A 21,072-nucleotide genomic window follows, 5' to 3' on the forward strand; every position below is an offset into this window, starting at 1 on the left:
TCAGAACACTTAAAGAAGTGGGATGGAAAGAAAGTGTTCACTGGGCAGCACGGTAGCACAGTGGTTAGCACTGCTGCTTCACAGCTCCAGGGACCTGGGTTCGAATCCCGGCTCGGGTCACTGTCTGTGTGGAGTTTGCACATTCTCCTCGTGTCTGCGTGGGTTTCCTCCGGGTGCTCCGGTTTCCTCCCACAGTCCAAAGATGTGCGGGTTAGGTTGATTGGCCATGCTAAAATTGCCCCTTAGTATCCTGAGATGCGTAGGTTAGAGGGATTAGTGGGTAAAATATGTAGGGATATGGGGGTAGGGCCTGCGTGGGATTGTGGTCGGTGCAGACTCGATGGGCCGAATGGCCTCTTTCTGTACTGTCGGGTTTCTATGATTTCTATGATATTGCAGTGAGTCTTCCCGTAGATCATCTCAGGCAGTTGGCTGTGGGCAGCTACCAGGAATGATAAACTGTCTCACTGAGTGAGGTAGATAAAAGTTAGCGCCAGCGAATCGGTGATTCATGAAACATTCAGTCACATCGCCCTTTTTAGAAACATCTGTCAGATAGCAAATTCACAGAAATGCCCACACACATGGCAATGTCATTGAGTGTCTTTAAGACAGAGATAGATAGATTCTTGATTAATAAGGGGATCAGGGGTTATGGGGAAAAGGCAAGAGAATGGGGATGAGAAAAATATCAGCCATGATTGAATGGTGGAGCAGACTCGATGGGCCGAGTGGCCTCATTCTGGTCCTATGTCTTATGGTCTTCATGGCACTTTGATGATTTATGCTTCCTCAGCATTGAGAATGGAATTGAAAGGAATATTCAATAAAACAGGAGTTCAAATATCCACAAGATTTCAGAGCTGCAGTGAGCAAGGCTGGACGAGATTCTTCTGGTGAACGTTTCCTGGGAGCCTGGGGATTCTGGAGTGACAGCCGCTCACTCCCAGTCACGGAGCTTTTGTTCACTATATCCTAACACTCTGCACGTGCGAAGAGGGAGCCGCCCTCACCCTCTTCCTGTGCTTTTAGTTGGTAAAGTCTCCAGGCCTCAGTCCCCTTGTGAACCAGCCCCTGTACAGATAATGAAATTTGGCTTTGTGGTGAGCCAGTCTGCATCTCGCTGTAGCAGGAAGTCAGCAGCATGAATGACTAATGTCTGGTTATTCTCTACACCTTACCTGATCTTTAGTCAGGGACAGCACGCGCTGGTGAAAGTGAGAGTGTGGCCTGATTCTTAGTCATGGTATTTATCTGATAAATTCTTATAAATCCTCAACTGGGAGAGTCCCAGAAATGAAAATATGAATAATAACCAGACTCTCTGTCCCAGTAACGGTCTGAACCCGCAAACTCAAACTGCAGACCAATTCCCCAAACCCCCTGCTCCAGCCTCAAACTTCCACCTCTATTCACTGCTCCAGCTACTGTTCAACCTCAAATCTCAGAGAAACATAGAAGATAGGAGCAGGAGGAGGCCATTCGGCCCTTCGAGCCTGCTCTGCCATTCATTATGATCATGGCTGATCATCCAACTCAATAGCCTAATCCTGCTTTCTCCCCATAATCATTAGAGGTTCACAGCATGGAAACAGGCCCTTCGGCCCAACTTGTCCATGCCACCCTTTTTTTAAAAACCCCTAAGCTAATCCCAATTGTCTGCATTTGGCCCATATCCCTCTATACCCATCTTACCCATGTAACTGTCTAAATGCTTATTAAAGGTCTAAATGCTTGTTAAAAGACAAAATTGTACCCGCCTCTACTACTACTTCTGGCAACTTGTTCCAGACACTCACCACCCTCTGTGTGAAAAGAATTGCCCCTCTGGACACTTTTGTATCTCTCCCCTCTCACCTTAAACCTATGCCCTCTAGTTTTAGACTCCCCTACCTTTGGGAAAAGATATTGACTATCTAGCTGATCTCTGTCCCTCATTATTTTATAGACCTCTATAAGATCACTCCTCAGCCTTCTACGCTCCAGAGAAAAATGTCCCAGTCTATCCAGCCTCTCCTTATAACTCAAACCATCAAGTCCCGGTAGCATCCTAGTAAATCTTTTCTGCACTCTTTCTAGTTTAATAATATCCTTTCCATAATAGGGTGACCAGAATTGTACACAGTATTCTAAATGTGGCCTCACCAATGTCTTGTACAACTTTAACAAGGCATCCCAACTCCTCATAGAAATCATAGAAACCCTACAGTACAGAAAGAGGCCATTCGGCCCATCGAGTCTGCATCGACCACAATCCCACCCAGGCCCTACCCCCATATCCCTACATATTTTACCCACTAATCCCTCTAATCTACGCATCCCAGGACACAAAGGGGCAATTTTAGCATGGCCAATCAACCTAACCCGCACATCTTTGGACTGTGGGAGGAAACCGGAGCACCCGGAGGAAACCCACGCAGACACGAGGAGAATGTGCAAACTCCACACAGACAGTGACCCGAGCCGGGATTCGAACCCAGGTCCCTGGAGCTGTGAAGCAGCAGTGCTAACCACTGTGCTACCGTGCCGCCCCTGTATTCAATGTTTTGACCGATGAAACCAAGCATGCTGAATGCCTTCTTCATCACTCTGTCCACCTGTGACTCCACTTTCAAAGAGCTATGAGTATGTACCTCTAGTTCTCTTTGTTCTGTAACTCTCCCCAATGCCCTACCATTAACTGAGTAAGTCCTGCCCTGGTTCGATCTACCAAAATGCATTGATCCCATTCACCCCCAAGTGCTCTATCCAGCTGCCTCTTGAATACATCTCACCTCAACAATTGCCAAGTGATATCTCTAGCTGTAAGTTTTTAACTGTTTCTAGATAACCGTTCTCTCATCCCCAGCTCCCTCCAATATCTCACCACCACTTTGAGATTGAAGAGAACTGTCCTCCCCATTGGTCCACCACGCAGTTGTAGCCATAGCAACACCTGAAATGGTTTCACTTTCTGTTGCTGGACCATTACCTCTGAATCCCTCCACAATTTGCCGCCTTCGCCCTGTCTACATTCAGCCACGTCATCTCTGTCAGCTCTGAGTTGTCCGACTGTTCATCAGAGGTAGAAGCAGAAATGCTCAGGCGGTTTGTGTGGAGAGAGAGGCAGAGTTTGTATCGGGCGGATGGCTTCTATCCAGGACAGGTTAGAGATGTGACGGGTTTTAAGGAATTGGAAGGGGGAAATGGGGAGGAAAGAACGAAAGGGGAAGATTAACGATAGGGTGGAACACAGGAGAGGTTAAAGGTCAAAAGGGATGATGGTGAAAGGCAAAAGGAAATGGTAATGGGTCAAATCCAAGAACAAACGATGATTGGAGAGGAGGTGTTGTTATTATTACAAACTGCTGTCTGAAGAAACTCAGGGCAGTGGTGATGATGTGAACTGATTGAACCCGCTGTGGAGTCGGAAGGTTCCAAGGTGCCTAATCGGAAGGTGAGCTGATGTCCCACGATTTATCTTGAGGTTCAGTGGAAACCGGAGGATGCAGATATCAGAGTCTGAGTGTGGCAGCCAATTAAAATGCTGGATAATCAGATACTCGGGGTCATGTCATTGGACTGAACGGAGGTGCTGCACAAAGCGGTCAGCCAATCAGCATTGGCCTCCCTAATGTAGAAGAGACCTCATCATGAAGCACAAACATTAAATGGAAAGGGGACCAATACCGCTCTGCTTAGAGTGAAGAGGACGTCTGGGGCCTGGCACAGCGGAAAGGAGGATCCAATAGTTTTGTCTGACACCCAATCCGGATGTGTTATACTTTTCTCCAGTGAAATATTGGAGGAACTGAAGCCATTTCTTTATTTATGGGAATAAAATCCATTCTTTCACCAACTCCATCCCTCTCCTCAGTCACAGTGTGACACTGAATCAGACTGTGTGTGACATAGAACCAGAACCTTGGTGCCCTCTTTGCAATGAATTCAATTTCTGATCTCATATCCCCTTCTATTCCACGCCTGTAACCTTACCCCTGCCTTTGTCTCTGCTTCTGCCCCTGCTGTTGCCCCTGCTCTGCCCCACTCTGCCCCTCCCTGCCCTTTCTCAGCCACTGCCCCTGCTCTGTCCCTCTCCCTGCCCCTGCTCTATCCCTGCCCCTGCTCTATCCCTGCCCCTGCTCTGCCCCACTCTGCCCCTGCCCCTGCTCTGCCCTTGCTCTGCCCCTCCCTGCCCCTGCTTCTGCCCCTCTCCCTGCCCCTCTGCCTGCTTCTCTCCCTGCCCCTACCCCTGCCTCAATTCACCTGCTGCTGAAACTCTGATCCAACCTCTAGACGTGACTGTCAATGGGCTGCTGGCCAGGCTCCATCTTCCTCTCTGAGTAAACCAGACTCATCTAAAACTCTACTGCCCCTATCCTAGCTCACTCCAACACCACTCAGCCATCAGTCCCTGTGCTCAGTGACCCACACTGAGCTTTGTCGAGCAACCCCTCGATTTTAAAATTCTAGTTCATGTCCCCAGGCCCCTCCATGGTCTCACCTCTCCTTATCTCTAATTTCTTGCAGCTCTGGAACCCTCCCTGTGATACCAGCTTCTAGTCCATTTCCCCCCACACTCCACCCAGACCCTTCACCCAGCGTAAGTCACCAGCAAGTTCCTACACTCTTAAAGAAGGGAAGCGACACTGCTTCCATCCTTTAATCTCCTCACACACATTCGAATCCCATTTATTCACAGCCCACACTCCGATTGTAAATGGAGAATTTGGGTAGAGGGCTCCATTCAATCCTTCTCTCTCCATGGGGTGAAGTCAGTGTAGGAGGTGTGAGGAGGTGTGAGAAGGTGTGAGGAGGTGTGAGGAGGTGTGAGGAGGTGTGAGGAGGTGTGAGAAGGTGTGAGAAGGTGTGAGGAGGTGTGAGGAGGTGTGAGAAGGTGTGAGGAGGTGTGAGGAGGTGTGAGGAGGTGTGAGAAGGTGTGAGGAGGTGTGAGGAGGTGTGAGAAGGTGTGAGAAGGTGTGAGGAGGTGTGAGGAGGTGTGAGGAGGTGTGAGAAGGTGTGAGAAGGTGTGAGGAGGTGTGAGGAGGTGTAAGAAGATGTGAGAAGGTGTGAGAAGGTGTGAGGAGGTGTGAGGAGGTGTGAGAAGGTGTGAGAAGGTGTGAGAATGTGTGAGGAGGTGTGAGGAGGTGTGAGGAGGTGTGAGGAGGTGTGAGGAGGTGTGAGGAGGTGTGAGAAGGTGTGAGGAGGTGTGAGGAGGTGTGAGGAGGTGTGAGAAGGTGTGAGAAGGTGTGAGAATGTGTGAGGAGGTGTGAGGAGGTGTGAGGAGGTGTGAGAATGTGTGAGGAGGTGTGAGAAGGTGTGAGGAGGTGTGAGGAGGTGTGAGGAGGTGTGAGGAGGTGTGAGAAGGTGTGAGAAGGTGTGAGGAGGTGTGAGGAGGTGTGAGAAGGTGTGAGAAGGTGTGAGGAGGTGTGAGGAGGTGTGAGGAGGTGTGAGGAGGTGTGAGAATGTGTGAGGAGGTGTGAGGAGGTGTGAGGAGGTGTGAGAAGGTGTGAGAAGGTGTGAGGAGGTGTGAGAAGGTGTGAGAAGGTGTGAGGAGGTGTGAGGAGGTGTGAGAATGTGTGAGGAGGTGTGAGGAGGTGTGAGGAGGTGTGAGAAGGTGTGAGAAGGTGTGTCCATTGACCAACATGAGAGAGTTTCCCATTATTGACAAAGAACTCTGTAATATTTTACTCGATTCTTGTTCCCTGTCTCTCATTCTCTCTTTTATCGATTCTTCTCTCATATCTATTTCATTCTATTTGTCTCTCATTTTATCTCCTTCATTTCAGAGTTCCTCTCACCTCCAAATAGTGGGGGGGGAGGGTTCAGTTGTATGGGGAATTAGAAAATCATGTTCAAGGAGAGGGTAGAAGTGCAGGTTAATGGAGCTGAGGGCTCAGGAGAGGTTAGTAAAGTTTCCAGACCACATAGTAAAACAGAGTATAGAAGGTGGCAGGAATCTAACCTCAGGCAGAGCAAAAAAGGTGACAAGTATGAGACAGGGGGTGGTCAATGCGGGACTGAGGGTGTTGGACCTAAATGTGTGCAGTATATGGAACAAGATAAATGAGCTTGTTGCGCACATTGAGATTGGCCGGTACAATGTTGTGGGCATCACAGAGACGTGGCTGCAAGGGGATCAGGGCTGAGATCTAAATATCCAAGGATATGTGTCCTATCGGAAGAACAGTAAGAAGTCTCACAACACCAGGTTAAAGTCCAACAGGTTTATTTGGCTTATATCCACTCCATCTGACGAAGGAGCTCTGCTCCGAAAGCTTATGGTATTTGCTACCAAATAAACCTGTTGGACTTTAACCTGATGTTGTGAGACTTCTTACTGTGTTTACCCCAGTCCAACGCCGGCATCTCCACATCATGACTTCTATCGGAAGGACAGGCAGATGGACAAAGGGGGCGGGGTTGCATTGTTAGTAGGGAATGAAGTTAAATCGATAGCAAGAAGTGATATAGGATCAGAAGGCATAGAATCTCGGTGAGTAGAGTTGAGGAATCGCAAAGGTAAAAAGACCCTGATGGGAGTTATGTACTGGCCCCCGAGCAGTCGTCAGGATGTGGGACAGAAAATAAATCAGGAGATAGAAAAGGCAATATTACAATAATCATGGGGGACTTCAATATGCAGGTGGACTGGGAAAATCAGGTAGGTAGTGGATCCCAAGAAAAAGAATTTGTGGAATGTCTAAGAGATGGTTTTTTGGAGCAGTTTGTGACAGAGCCTACTGGGGAACAGGCAATTCTGGATTTGGTGATGTGTAATGAGGCAGACTTGATTAGGGAACTTAAGGTGAAGGAACCCTTAGGGGGTGACCACAATATGATAGAATTTACCCTGCAGTTTCAGAGGGAGAAGCTGGAATCAGATGTAATGGTATTACAATTAAATAAAGATAACTACAAAGACATGAGGGAGGAGCTGGGCAGAGTTGATTGGAAGGGGAGCCTAGCAGAGAAGACAGTGGAACAGCAATGGCAGGAGTTTTGGGGAGTTATTCGGGAGGCACAACAGAAATTCATCCCAAGGAGGAGGAAACACGCTAAGGGGAGGACAAGGCATCCAAGGCTGACAAGGGAAGTCAAGGACAGCGTAAAAGCAAAAGAAAAAGCAGACAAAGTGGCGAGGATTAGTGGGAAGCCAGAGGATTGGGAAGCCTTTAAAAGCGAGCAGAGGACAACTAAAAAGCAGTAAGGGGGGAGAAGATGAAATATGAGTGTAAGCTAGCTAGTAATATAAAAGAAGATAGGAAGAGTTTTTTTCGATATATATAAGAGAGAGGCAAAAATAGCCATTGGGCCACTGGAAAATGAGGCTGAAGTAGTAATAATAGGAAACAAAGCAATGGCAGAGGAACTGAATAGTTACTTTGCATCCAGTCTTCATGGTGGAAGACACCAGTGGGATGTCAGAGCTCCAGGAGAATCAGGGGACACAGGTGAATGTACCGGCCATCACTAAGGAGAACATTCTGGGGAAACTGAAAGGTCTGAAGGTGGATAAATCACCTGGACCGGATGGATTACACCCCAGGGTTCTAAAAGAGATAGCTGAGGAAATTGTGGGGGCATTGATGGTGATCTTTCAGGAATCACTGGAGGCAGGGAGGGTCCCAGAGGCTGGAAAGTAGCTAATGTAACACCGCTGTTTAAGAAGGGAGGGAGGCAGCAGACGTGAAATTATAGGCCGGTTAGCCTGACTTTGGTCATTGGCAAGATTTTAGAGTCCATTATTAAAGATCGCAGAGTACTTGGAAGTGCATGATAAAGTAGGACTGAGTCAGCACAGCTTTGTCAAGGGGAGGTCAGGTCTGACAAATCTGTTAGAGTTCTTTGATGAGGTAACAAGGAAGTTAGATAAAGGAGAACCAGTGGACGTGATTTATTTAGATTTCCCGAATGCCTTTGACAAGGTGCCGCATAGGAGACTGTTAAATAAGTTAAGTGTCCATGGTGTTAAGGGTAAGATCCTGGCATGGATAGAGGATTGGCTGACTGGCAGAAGGCAGAGAGTGGGGATAAAGGGGTCTTTTTCAAGATGGCAGCTGGTGACTAGTGGTGTGCCTCAGGGGTCAGTGCTGGGACCACAACTTTTCACAATATACATTATCGACTTGGAGGAAGGAACTGAAGGCACTGTTGCTAAGTTTGCAGATGATGCAAAGATATGTAGAGGTAGTATTGAGGAAGTAGGGGGGCTGCAGAAGGATTTGGACAGGTTAGGAGAGTGGGCAAAGAAGTGGCAGATGGAATACAATGTGGGAAAGTGTGAGGTTATGCACTTTGGAAGGAGGAATGGAGGCATAGACTATTTTCTAAATGGGGAAATGCTTAGGAAATCAGAAACACAAAGGGACTTGGGAGTCCTTGTTCAAGATTCTCTTAAGGTTAATGTGCAGGTTCAGTCAGCAGTTAGGAAGACAAATGCAATGTTAGCATTCATGTCGAGAGGGCTAGAATACAAGAGCAGGGATGTACTTCTGAGGCTGTATAAGGCTCTGGTCAGATCCCATTTGGAGTATTGTGGGCAGTTTTGGGTCCCATATCTAAGGAATGATGCATTGGCCTTGGAAAGGGTCCAGAGGAGGTTCACATGAATGATCCCTGGAATGAAGAGCTTGTCGTCTGAGGAACGGTTGAGGATTCTGGGTCTGTACTCGTTGGAGTTTAGAAGGATGAGCGGGGATCTTATTGAAACTTACAGGATACTGCGAGGCCTGGATAGAGTGGACGTGGAGAGGATGTTTCCACTAAAAGGAAAAGCTAGAACCAGAGGGCACAACCTCAGGCTAAAGGGATGATCCTTTAAAACAGAGATGAGGCAGAATTTCTTCAGCCAGAGAGTGGTGAATCTGTGGAACTCTTTGCCGCAGAAGGCTGTGGAGGCCAGGTCATTGAGTGTCTTTAAGACAGAGATAGATAGGTTCTTGATTAATAAGGGGATCAGGGGTTATGGGGAAAAGGCAGGAGAATGGGGATGAGAAAAATATCAGCAATGATTGAATGGGGGAGCAGACTCGATGGGCCGAGTGGCCTCATTCTGCTCCTATGTCTTATGGTCATTTGGTCTCTGATTTATTTCTCAATCACTTCCTCAATCTTTATTTCTGTCTGTTATTGACTCTCTCACTCCTTGCCCCACTGACTTGTACCTCAATGTCAGTTTGTCTCTGTCCCTCACCCCTGCCTTTCTCATACCCTGAATCTCTATTTTTCTCACTCATTTTCCATCTTTCAATCGCTTACATTTTCTATTTCAACCTCAATGCTTAATTCTCATTCTCTGGCTCTCTCTTTGACTCATTCTCATTCTGTCCCTATTTCTCATTTTCTGTTTCTTCGTTAATCTTGCTTATTCTGTTTTTCTCTTCTCTCCTGTTTGACTCTTTCATTCCCTTCACAGAATCACAAAATCACAGAATTGTTACGGTGCAGAAGGAAGCCATTTGGCCCATTGTGCCTGCGCTAGCTCTCCAAACGGACATTATGACTTAGTGCCATTCCCCTGCCTCTTCCCTGTCCCCCTGCACATTGGTCCTGTGGTGGACCTCAGTTGTGCCTTTGTCCTATATGGACCACCGTTGTGTGTGCTTGTCATACCTGGACACATCCCCTTCCAGTTTGGGTCCTCCCCTCAGCACCTAGTATAAAGGTGGCTGTCTCCTCCCCCTTGTTCAGTCCAGGTCGGTTATTTGTTGGGATCTGCTCCTGATTCTGTTGTGAATAAAAGCCTACACTTATATTGGCACACCGGTAGTCTTTCGCCTTATTGATAGCGCATCAGGTTCCATTCAAATAATCACCTAATGTCTTCATGAAAGCTTCAATTCTTTATGTCTCTCTGCCACTCCCTCCCAATGTTTCGCTGCTATCTCTTTCATTCCCTCTCTCTTTGTCTTTCCCTCTCTTTGTCTCTCATTTTCTCCTTCCTTTTCTTTGCCACATTTCTCTTTTAGCCAGAAATCTTCCTCGGTGAAGAGATCGCCAAGGCACAGGTTCCAGATTTCCCTCAGAGACGCAGTCTCCGCGCTGTTACTCACTCGCCAGGGTCTAAAGCTTCTGTTTGGAAACCTTGGCTAAACCGGGAATTTTGCCTGAATTTACACAAATCCCAAATGAAACCCAAGGACATTCTGTGGGTCAGGATTCAGGATGACAAACTGATAAATATTGTAGACAATGTCGCTAAATTTGTAAGGAAGCAGTTACACAGCAGGAGACTGGGTGCTTTGAGTTTCAAAGCATCTTGATTGATAAAATCACCAGCATTTCAAAGATTTAAACAGTCAGCAAGCCGCTCTCTGCCTGCTGAGTTGCAGCAAAGGACCCTCAGTATTGCCCTTGCTGCTGGTTGGCTTTTCTGAGCTCCTCAGTTTCATTCTAACTCCATCAACACCAAGGATGATTGGCTCTGACCCTTCATTTTAGGGACACTGCCGAATCCCCAAAACTATCCAATCCCCTGCCGCTGCCAGTTCCAAAGTGCAAGCACACATTGATGTCATTCATAGTTTGGTCCTGCAATTGACCTCACAGTGACCTCGTGTCAGGGATTGATTGCTAGGATTGCTGTGCCCAGTCACAATCCAACACAAAATGCTGGGAAGTACCGGACAGGTGGGGGGAGGTATTAGACTCAGCTGCGATGCTTCCACAGTTCAATATCCGGCTGATACTCCCTGTCTGGACTCGTGCACAAGGAAGGATTGCTGCGTTATCTGAGGTGATGCTTGATACCTCCCTCCTGGCAAAGTGCAGGAGGAAACTGGTGAAAGGAATGGGAGCAGATTTCAGAAAGATTAAGTGTTGGGTTAAAATTGCCAATTCCTCTGTCATTAGTTTCCCTCCTGATGTTTCCGTGCGCTGGATTTGGTTCAGTGGGCTGCACTCCCCCCTCTCCAGCGGGTGGGCACAGGTGGAGGTTGATCCAGTGCTGAGGTCACTGTCAGAGGCACAGCCTTTGGATGAACTTTTAAACTGAGGCCCTTTGTGCCGGCTGGAATGGGACACCCAATGGCACGACCTTGAAAAACCCGGGAACTCTCCCTGGTATCCTGGGGTCAATATTTATCCCTCAATGTCATCAGTAAGCACTTTAACTGATCATTTATTGAACTGTTGTTTGTGGGGCTTGCTATGCGTTAAATAAACTGGTTATATTTCTAATCTTCCAGCACATCAGAAGTGCTTCATTAGCTGTGAGGCACTTTCTTTAGGATGTGAAAGATGCTATATGAATGCAAAATATTTTCTTGTCTCAGAGTTTCTTGAACAAAGGTTATGGCAGTTGACTAGAACAGATTCCTAGTCACCTCCTCTCTTCCCAGCTTCCCTCCTTTTCTTTATTCTACAATCTAATCTTATTTTACTCATTTTTGAGGGCGGCACGGTGGCACAGTGGTTAGCACTGCTGCCTCACAGCACCAGGGACCCAGGTTCAATTCCGGCCTCGAGTCACTGTCCGTGTGGAGTTTGCACATTCTCCCCATGTCTGCGTGGGTTTCCTCCGAGTGCTCCTGTTTCCTCCCACACTCCAAAGATGTGCAGGTTAGGTGGATTGGCCATGCTAAATTGCCCCGAGTGTCAATTTAGGGGGATTAGCAGGGTAAATATGTGGGGTTACGGGAACTGAGCCTGGGTGGGATTGTGGTTGGTGCAGTCCCACTGGGCCGAATGGCCTCCCTCTGCACTGTAGGGATTCTGTGGATTCTATGGATTTTATATACTCACATTTACACAGAAAGAGAGGAACTCCTGACAGAAACCTCCAGGTTAAACCTTTGCTGTAATATTTGCTGGAAAATGCTAAACTGTGAGTTTGAGTGTGTTGCTGTTTAATTCTAGTTGCCAATCACACAACCCAGTTATTCTGTTACAGCATCCTGTCCTGTCCTGTTTCCCCGTTACAGAGAATATCATAATAACTCGGCCCAAGATTGTTTCTGATAAAACTGTCATCAAAACAGTTAAAAACAATTCTCAATAACAAGAACATGACTTGTTTGAGACTTTCTCTGTATGACTGATGGAAAACCCAAATTGCTCTGCTCCCAATTCATAGCATCATCGCACCAGATAGGCCATTTGGCCCATTGCATTAGTGCTGACTTCTGGAAAGAGTGGTCCAATTAATCCCACTCCCCAGCCCTTTGCTGCGAATCCCACAAAGTTTCCTTTCAAATATTTTCCCAATTCTCTTTTGAAAGTTACTATTGAATCTCTTGCCTTTCAAATTGCAGCAACTCACTCCCTGGAACAAAGAAGCAGATTTTAGGAACTCGAGCATTGTGGGGAGGTGGTGAGGTTGGTAAGGTGGCGCCGGAGGGTGTTGGAAGGGAAATGCGATGTCTTTCTGCCTCTACAGGAAACTTGCAGAAGCAGGAAGAACAGGCGTGTGGCCACCCACTGCCCACAGCCAAATGGCCAATTCTTTTGCTGAATTGGACAAATAACGGCCATTTTACAATGAAGCCGGGATCTTACTGCCATTGGCCAGTGCCCCCACTGTGTGGAGATCGGCCAGTCAGTGTGTTTTCCTGGGGGAGGGGGGTCTCCTTGGCCCCCTGTAATGATGCACGCTCACAGACTCCATTCGAACCACAAAAAGTATTAATAAGTATTCAAATTAATTAATAAGAGAAAACTGTACAGAGACCAGCAGGCCACCCACTGCCTTTAGCTCCCTACACATCTCCTGCCCAAGAGAGGGCACCACCCCAGGGGTGATTCCCCACTCTGACTCCTAGTTGGGCCCCCCAAGCCAGGTGACCCTTATTCTACCTTAAAAGGACAACCAAGTTGGAGCAAAGGGCCTGTTTCCATGCTATAAACCTCTATGACTCTAATCACCACAAACCACCACAGCCACCAAGGCCGCCACCCTGGGCACACTGGCAGTGCAGCTGGAGGGTTCACCCTTCATCACCAGCTCCTGTCTGCCAAGACGTGGCACCCTCTCTGCGATGCCCACCTCAATGGGTGACCTTGTCAAGGCTGCTGAGTTATTGGCCCTCTGATTGGGCCAGCAGTTTGGAGGGGCGGACCGCCACTCGGATGCCAACAGCACCATGGCCTGTCCGGGACCAGGATCCCCTTCTGGTACCGACTGGGATTTCCTGATTGGAGGTAAAATTCAGCCTAGTGTTCCCGTGTGAAGCTTCGGGTTCTTTTGCCATCGGCCTAAATCAGTGCCCTCTGGTTAGCGGCAGCTTCTCCTTATCCACTCCGCGGCCGGGATTCTGCGGTCCTCCCTCAGTGCTTTTCCACCCCCCCCCACCTGGTTGGTGCAGCGCTATGTAAACCTCCACCCAGTTTTTTGGGAGGGTAATCTCCCACTGGGCAGGAGGGCCTGTAAAATCCTGGGCCAGGTTCCGACCTCTGAAACCAGCGCCTAAGAAAACGAGGATGATCTGCTGCTGTCCACACTGCTGTGAAAGGTGCTATATAAATGCAGGACTTTCTTTCGAAAGCATTAATGAGAACAGTGATGGGGAAACAGCAAAGTTGCTGCTGCTTCCATCCGAAAAACATTTCAAGCAAGTGGTAGATTTGTACGTTTGTGAAAGGAAACAATCAGATCACAATCAGCATTCCATTCAGAGAGAGAAACGCGGCTTTATCCTGACAGACATCTCCCCGTCAGTAACATAACTCGAGTACATTGCAAACGCTGTCAGTGTGATTACTCGACACACTTTAGGACTTTGTTCTGCATCCCCCGCACAAACCTCGCTAATGTCTGCCTGGATCTGCCGGTGATCAGATAAGCATTTAACTCAAAACGCTATCTTGGTGCATACACCTGCACATGCCTCTTCCAGTCTGTGGTTCACTTGTGGAGGAGTCAAGGAAAGATTTGAACTCTTTGAAATTTTGAAGTTTATTTATTAGTGTCACAAGTAAGGCTTACATTAACACTGCAATTAAGTTATTGTGAAAATCCCCTTGTCGCCACATCCCGGCGCCCGTTCGGGTTCACTGAGGGAGAACTCAGCATGGCCAATGCACCCTAACCAGCATGTCATCTTTGGATTGTGGGAGGAAACCGGAGCACCCGGAGGAAACCCATGCAGACACGGGGAGAACGTGCAAACTCCACACAGACAGTGACCCGAGCCGGGAATCGAACCCAGGTCCTGGCGCTGTGAGGCAGCAGTGCTAACCACTGCGCTACTGTGCCGCTCATACCACATCAAAGGCCAGGCACTAGTAGAGTAGTCCCAGGACAGCTTGGTGGACAGGTGACCCTCCCTGATGTGTCTTCACTGCACCAACCTGCCTTGTTCTAGAATCTTTAATAGCTTTACCAAAAAAAACCTGTCAATCTCAGTTCTGAAACTTTCAAGATTCCGCTCTCTGCAGCATTCTGTAGATTCGCACTGCCCCATTGTGTGAGGAAATGTTTCCCTGTCAGTAGATGGCCTTCTTCTGCTCCTAGTTCTTATGTTCTTATCACCTCCCAAGGGCCTGGCTCCAATAAGATTCTGCCCCCTCATTCTCGCTTTGAATTAATTTGCTCTTTTCTTTCACACATTCTTTATTTGCCTGAATAACTTGTCGGAGCACACTGAGATGGAGGTCAGTAAGATAAACCCTTCAGCAATGTGTCCAAAGATGACTGGGAATCCCGGCTGGGATTCAGACACTGCCCAAGGCCGCAGAGAAGACTGCGCAGTCCAGGGCAATCAATACAACATTCATTTTGATGTATTTCAGACACAGTGGAGAAGTCTTTGGTCTTTTCTTGTTCCAAATACGAAAGAGCAGAGGGGCTGCAGTGCACCCCGATAACTCAGGGAGCTCAGGACAGGGACAATTTGATGAGTTCACCAGAAAGTTAACCCCTCTCACTCTGCTTCTCTTCATTCAGTTTCCATTCTGCAAACGTTCCTCGGTCTGGGCATCGTGTGTCAGGTGAGTGACGAGTTTTTTTTGATGTTTAAATAGTGACAGAGATAAGATAGTGACTGATCCCAGTATGGGTCAAAACTGCAATAGAGGGGGCTTTACTCTGTATCTAACCCTGTGCTGTACCTGTCCTGGGAGTGTTTGATGGGGGGACAGTGTAGAGGGAGCTTTACTCTGTATCTAACCCTGTGCTGTACCTGTCCTGGGAGTGTTTGATGGGGACAGTGTAGAGGGAGCTTTACTCTGTATCTAACGCCGTGCTGTACCTGTCCTGGGAGTGTTTGATGGGGACAGTGGAGAGGGAGCTTTACTCTGTATCTAACCCCGTGCTGTACCTGTCCTGGGTGTGTTTGATGGGGGACAGTGTAGAGGGGGCTTTACTCTGTATCTAACCCCGTGCTGTACCTGTCCTGGGAGTGTTTGATGGGGACAGTGTAGAGGGGGCTTTACTCTGTATCTAACCCCGTGCTGTACCTGTCCTGGGTGTGTTTGATGGGGGGGACAGTGTAGAGGGAGCTTTACTCTGTATCTAACCCCGTGCTCTACCTGTCCTGGGAGTGTTTGATGGGGACAGTGTAGAGGGAGCTTTGCTCTGTATCTAACCCCGTACTGTACCTGTCCTGGGAGCGTTTGATGGGGACAGTGTAGAGGGAGCTTTACTCTGTATCTAACCACGTACTGTACCTGTCCTGGGAGCGTTTGATGGGGACAGTGTAGAGGGAGCTTTACTCTGTATCTAACTCCGTGCTGTACCTGTCCTGGGAGTGTTTGACGGGGACAGTGTAGAGGGAGCTTTACTCTGTATCTAACCCCGTGCTGTACCTGTCCTGGGAGTGTCTGATGGGGGACAGTGTACAGGGAGCTTTACTCTGTATCTAACCCCGTACTGTACCTGTCCTGGGAGCGTTTGATGGGGACAGTGTAGAGGGAGCTTTACTCTGTATCTAACCCCGTGCTGTACCTGTCCTGGGAGTGTTTGATGGGGACAGTGTAGAGGGAGCTTTGCTCTGTATCTAACCCCATGCTGTCCCTGCCCTGGGAGTGTTTGATTGGGGAACAGTGTAGAGGGAGCTTTATTCTGTATCTAACCCCGTGCTGTACCTGTCCTGGGAGTGTTTGATGGAGGACAGTGTAGAGGGAGCTTTCCTCTGTATCTAACCCCGTGCTCTACCTGTCCCAGGAGTGTTTGATGGGGACAGGGTAGCGGGAGCTTTACTCTGTATCTAACCCCGTGCTGTACCTGTCCTGGGAGCCTTTGATGGGGACAGTGTAGAGGGAGCTTTACTCTGTATCTAACCCCGTGCTGTACCTGTCCTGGGAGTGTTTGATGAGGACAGCGTAGAGGGAGCTATATTCTGTATCTAACCCCATGCTGTACTGTCCTGGGAGTGTTTGATGGGGACAGTGTAGAGGGAGCTTTACTCTGTATCTAACCCCATGCTGTCCCTGCCCTGGGAGTGTTTGATGGGGGACAGTGTAGAGGGAGCTTTATTCTGTATCTAACCCCGTGCTGTACCTGTCCTGGGAATGTTTGATGGGGACAGTGTAGAGGGAGCTTTCCTCTGTATCTAACCCCGTGCTCTACCTGTCCCACGAGTGTTTGATGGGGAGAGTGTAGCGAGAGCTTTACTCTGTATCTAACCCCGTGCTGTACCTGTCCTGGGAGTGTTTGATGGGGACAGTGTAGAGGGAGCTTTACTCTGTATCTAACCCTGTGCTGTACCTGTCCTGGGAGTGTTTGATGAGGACAGTGTAGAGGGAGTTTTACTCTGTATCTAACCCCGTGCTGTACCTGTCCTGGGAGTGTTTGATGGGGACAGTGTAGAGGGAGCTTTACTCTGTATCTAACCCCGTGCTGTACCTGTCCTGGGAGTGTTTGATGGGGACAGTGTAGAGGGAGCTTTACTCTGTATCTAACCCCGTGCTGTACCTGTCCTGGGAGTGTTTGATGAGGACAGTGTAGAGGGAGCTATATTCTGTATCTAACCCCATGCTGTACTGTCCTGGGAGTGTTTGATGGGGACAGTGTAGAGGGAGCTTTACTCTGGATCTAACCCCATGCTGTCCCTGCCCTGGGGGTGTTTGATGGGGGACAGTGTAGAGGGAGCTTTGTTCTGTATCTAACCCCGTGCTGTACCTGTCCTGGGAGTGTTTGATGGAGGACAGTGTAGAGGGAGCTTTCCTCTGTATCTAACCCCGTGCTCTACCTGTCCAAGGAGTGTTTGATGGGGACAGTGTAGAGGGAGCTTTACTCTGTATCTAACCCCGTGCTGTACCTGTCCTGGGAGTGTTTGATGGGGACAGTGCAGAGGGAGGTTTACTCTGTATCTAACCCTGTGCTGTACCTGTCCTGGGAGTGTTTGATGGGGACAGTGTAGAGGGAGTTTTACTCTGTATCTAACCCCGTGCTGTACCTGTCCTGGGAGAGTTTGATGGGGACAGTGTAGAGGGAGCTTTACTCTGTATCTAACCCTGTGCTGTACCTGTCCTGGGAGTGTTTGATGGGGACAGTGTAGAGGGAGCTTTACTCTGTATCTAATCCCGTGCTGTATCTGTCCTGGGAGAGTTTGATGGGGACAGTGTAGAGGGAGCTTTACTCTGTATCTAATCCCGTGCTGTACCTGTCCTGGGAGTGTTTGATGGGGACAGTGTAGAGGGGGCTTTACTCTGTATCTAACCCCGTGCTGTACCTGTCCTGGGAGTGTTTGATGGGGACAGTGTAGAGGGAGCTTTACTCTGTATCTAACCCCATGCTGTACCTGTCCTGGGAGTGTTTGATGGGGACAGTGTAGAGGGAGCTTTACTCTGTATCTAACCCCGTGTTGTACCTGTCCTGGGAGTGTTTGATGGGGACAGTGTAGAGGGAGCTTTACTCTGTATCTAACCCCGTGCTGTACCTGTCCTGGTAGTGTTTGATGGGGACAGTGTAGAGGGAGCTTTACTCTGTATCTAACCCCGTGCTGTACATGTCCTGGGAGTGTTTGATGGGGACAGTGTAGAGGGAGCTTTACTCTGTATCTAACCCCGTGCTGTACCTGTCCTGGGAGTGTTTGATGGGGACAGTGTCGAGGGAGCTTTACTCTGTATCTAACCCCGTGCTGTACATGTCCTGGCAGTGTTTGATGGGGACAGTGTAGAGGGAGCTTTACTCTGTATCTAACCCCGTGCTGTTCCTGTCCTGGGAGTGTTTGATGGGGACAGTGTAGAGGGAGCTTTACTCTGTATCTAACCCCGTGCTGTACCTGTCCTGGGAGTGTTTGATGGGGACAGTGTAGAGGGAGCTTTACTCTGTATCTAACCCCGTGCTGTACCTGTCCTGAGAGTGTTTGATGGGGACAGTGTAGAGGGAGCTTTACTCTGTATCTAACCCCGTGCTGTACCTGTCCTGGGAGTGTTTGATGGGGACAGTGTAGAGGGAGCTTTACTCTGTATCTAACCCCGTGCTGTACATGTCCTGGGAGTGTTTGATGGGGACAGTGTAGAGGGAGCTTTACTCTGTATCTAACCCCGTGCTGTACCTGTCCTGGGAGTGTTTGACGGGGACAGTGTAGAGGGAGCTTTACTCTGTATCTAACCCCGTGCTGTACCTGTCCTGGGAGTGTCTGATGGGGGACAGTGTACAGGGAGCTTTACTCTGTATCTAACCCCGTACTGTACCTGTCCTGGGAGCGTTTGATGGGGACAGTGTAGAGGGAGCTTTACTCTGTATCTAACCCCGTGCTGTACCTGTCCTGGGAGTGTTTGATGGGGACCGTGTAGAGGGAGCTTTGCTCTGTATCTAACCCCATGCTGTCCCTGCCCTGGGAGTGTTTGATTGGGGAACAGTGTAGAGGGAGCTTTATTCTGTATCTAACCCCGTGCTGTACCTGTCCTGGGAGTGTTTGATGGAGGACAGTGTAGAGGGAGCTTTCCTCTGTATCTAACCCCGTGCTCTACCTGTCCCAGGAGTGTTTGATGGGGACAGTGTAGCGGGCGCTTTACTCTGTATCTAACCCCGTGCTGTACCTGTCCTGGGAGCGTTTGATGGGGACAGTGTAGAGGGAGCTTTACTCTGTATCTAACCCCGTGCTGTACCTGTCCTGGGAGTGTTTGATGAGGACAGTGTAGAGGGAGCTATATTCTGTATCTAACCCCATGCTGTACCTGTCCTGGGAGTGTTTGATGGAGGACAGTGTAGAGGGAGCTTTACACTGTATCTAACCCCATGCTGTCCCTGCCCTGGGAGTGTTTGATGGGGGACAGTGTAGAGGGAGCTTTATTCTGTATCTAACCCCGTGCTGTACCTGTCCTGGGAGTGTTTGATGGAGGACAGTGTAGAGGGAGCTTTACTCTGTATCTAACCCCATGCTGTCCCTGCCCTGGGAGTGTTTGATGGGGGACAGTGTAGAGGGAGCTTTATTCTGTATCTAACCCCGTGCTGTACCTGTCCTGGGAGTGTTTGATGGAGGACAGTGTAGAGGGAGCTTTCCTCTGTATCTAACCCCGTGCTCTACCTGTCCCACGAGTGTTTGATGGGGACAGTGTAGCGGGAGCTTTACTCTGTATCTAACCCCGTGCTGTACCTGTCCTGGGAGTGTTTGATGGGGACAGTGTAGAGGGAGCTTTACTCTGTATCTAACCCTGTGCTGTACCTGTCCTGGGAGTGTTTGATGAGGACAGTGTAGAGGGAGTTTTACTCTGTATCTAACCCCGTGCTGTACCTGTCCTGGGAGTGTTTGATGGGGACAGTGTAGAGGGAGCTTTACTCTGTATCTAACCCCGTGCTGTACCTGTCCTGGGAGTGTTTGATGGGGACAGTGTAGAGGGAGCTTTACTCTGTATCTAACCCCGTGCTGTACCTGTCCTGGGAGTGTATGATGAGGACAGTGTAGAGGGAGCTATATTCTGTATCTAACCCCATGCTGTACTGTCCTGGGAGTGTTTGATGGGGACAGTGTAGAGGGAGCTTTACTCTGGATCTAACCCCATGCTGTCCCTGCCCTGGGAGTGTTTGATGGGGGACAGTGTAGAGGGAGCTTTGTTCTGTATCTAACCCCGTGCTGTACCTGTCCTGGGAGTGTTTGATGGAGGACAGTGTAGAGGGAGCTTTCCTCTGTATCTAACCCCGTGCTCTACCTGTCCAAGGAGTGTTTGATGGGGACAGTGTAGCGGGAGCTTTACTCTGTATCTAACCCCGTGCTGTACCTGTCCTGGGAGTGTTTGATGGGGACAGTGTAGAGGGAGTTTTACTCTGTATCTAACCCCGTGCTGTACCTGTCCTAGGAGTGTTTGATGGGGACAGTGTAGAGGGAGCTTTACTCTGTATCTAACCCCGTGCTGTACCTGTCCTGGGAGAGTTTGATGGGGACAGTGTAGAGGGAGCTTTACTCTGTATCTAACCCTGTGCTGTACCTGTCCTGGGAGTGTTTGATGGGGACAGTGTAGAGGGAGCTTTACTCTGTATCTAATCCCGTGCTGTATCTGTCCTGGGAGTGTTTGATGGGGACAGTGTAGAGGGAGCTTTACTCTGTATCTAATCCCGTGCTGTACCTGTCCTGGGAGTGTTTGATGGGGACAGTGTAGAGGGGGCTTTACTCTGTATCTAACCCCGTGCTGTACCTGTCCTGGGAGTGTTTGATGGGGACAGTGTAGAGGGAGCTTTACTCTGTATCTAACCCCATGCTGTACCTGTCCTGGGAGTGTTTGATGGGGACAGTGTAGAGGGGTCTTTACTCTGTATCTAACCCCGTGCTGTACCTGTCCTGGGAGTGTTTGATGGGGACAGTGTAGAGGGAGCTTTACTCTGTATCTAACCCCGTGCTGTACCTGTCCTGGTAGTGTTTGATGGGGACAGTGTAGAGGGAGCTTTACTCTGTATCTAACCCCGTGCTGTACATGTCCTGGGAGTGTTTGATGGGGACAGTGTAGAGGGAGCTTTACTCTGTATCTAACCCCGTGCTGTACCTGTCCTGGGAGTGTTTGATGGGGACAGTGTCGAGGGAGCTTTACTCTGTATCTAACCCCGTGCTGTACATGTCCTGGCAGTGTTTGATGGGGACAGTGTAGAGGGAGCTTTACTCTGTATCTAACCCCGTGCTGTTCCTGTCCTGGGAGTGTTTGATGGGGACAGTGTAGAGGGAGCTTTACTCTGTATCTAACCCCGTGCTGTACCTGTCCTGGGAGTGTTTGATG

General features: G+C 49.0%; 1 protein-coding gene across 1 annotated transcript in view; it reads left to right on the forward strand.

Annotated features, from left to right (window-relative positions):
* The window catches only part of LOC144500806 (C-C chemokine receptor type 7-like), a 41,382-nt gene that overhangs the window by 4,128 nt on the left and 16,182 nt on the right, over nucleotides 1–21,072 (forward strand). Inside the window, exon 2 of the mRNA XM_078224271.1 lies at nucleotides 14,864–14,907. Coding sequence (XP_078080397.1) covers nucleotides 14,864–14,907 — 44 coding nt within the window. The remainder of the gene's footprint in view (nucleotides 1–14,863; nucleotides 14,908–21,072) is intronic.

Source organism: Mustelus asterias, chromosome 11, assembly GCF_964213995.1.
Source record: "Mustelus asterias chromosome 11, sMusAst1.hap1.1, whole genome shotgun sequence".
Classification (NCBI taxonomy): Eukaryota; Metazoa; Chordata; class Chondrichthyes; order Carcharhiniformes; family Triakidae; genus Mustelus; species Mustelus asterias.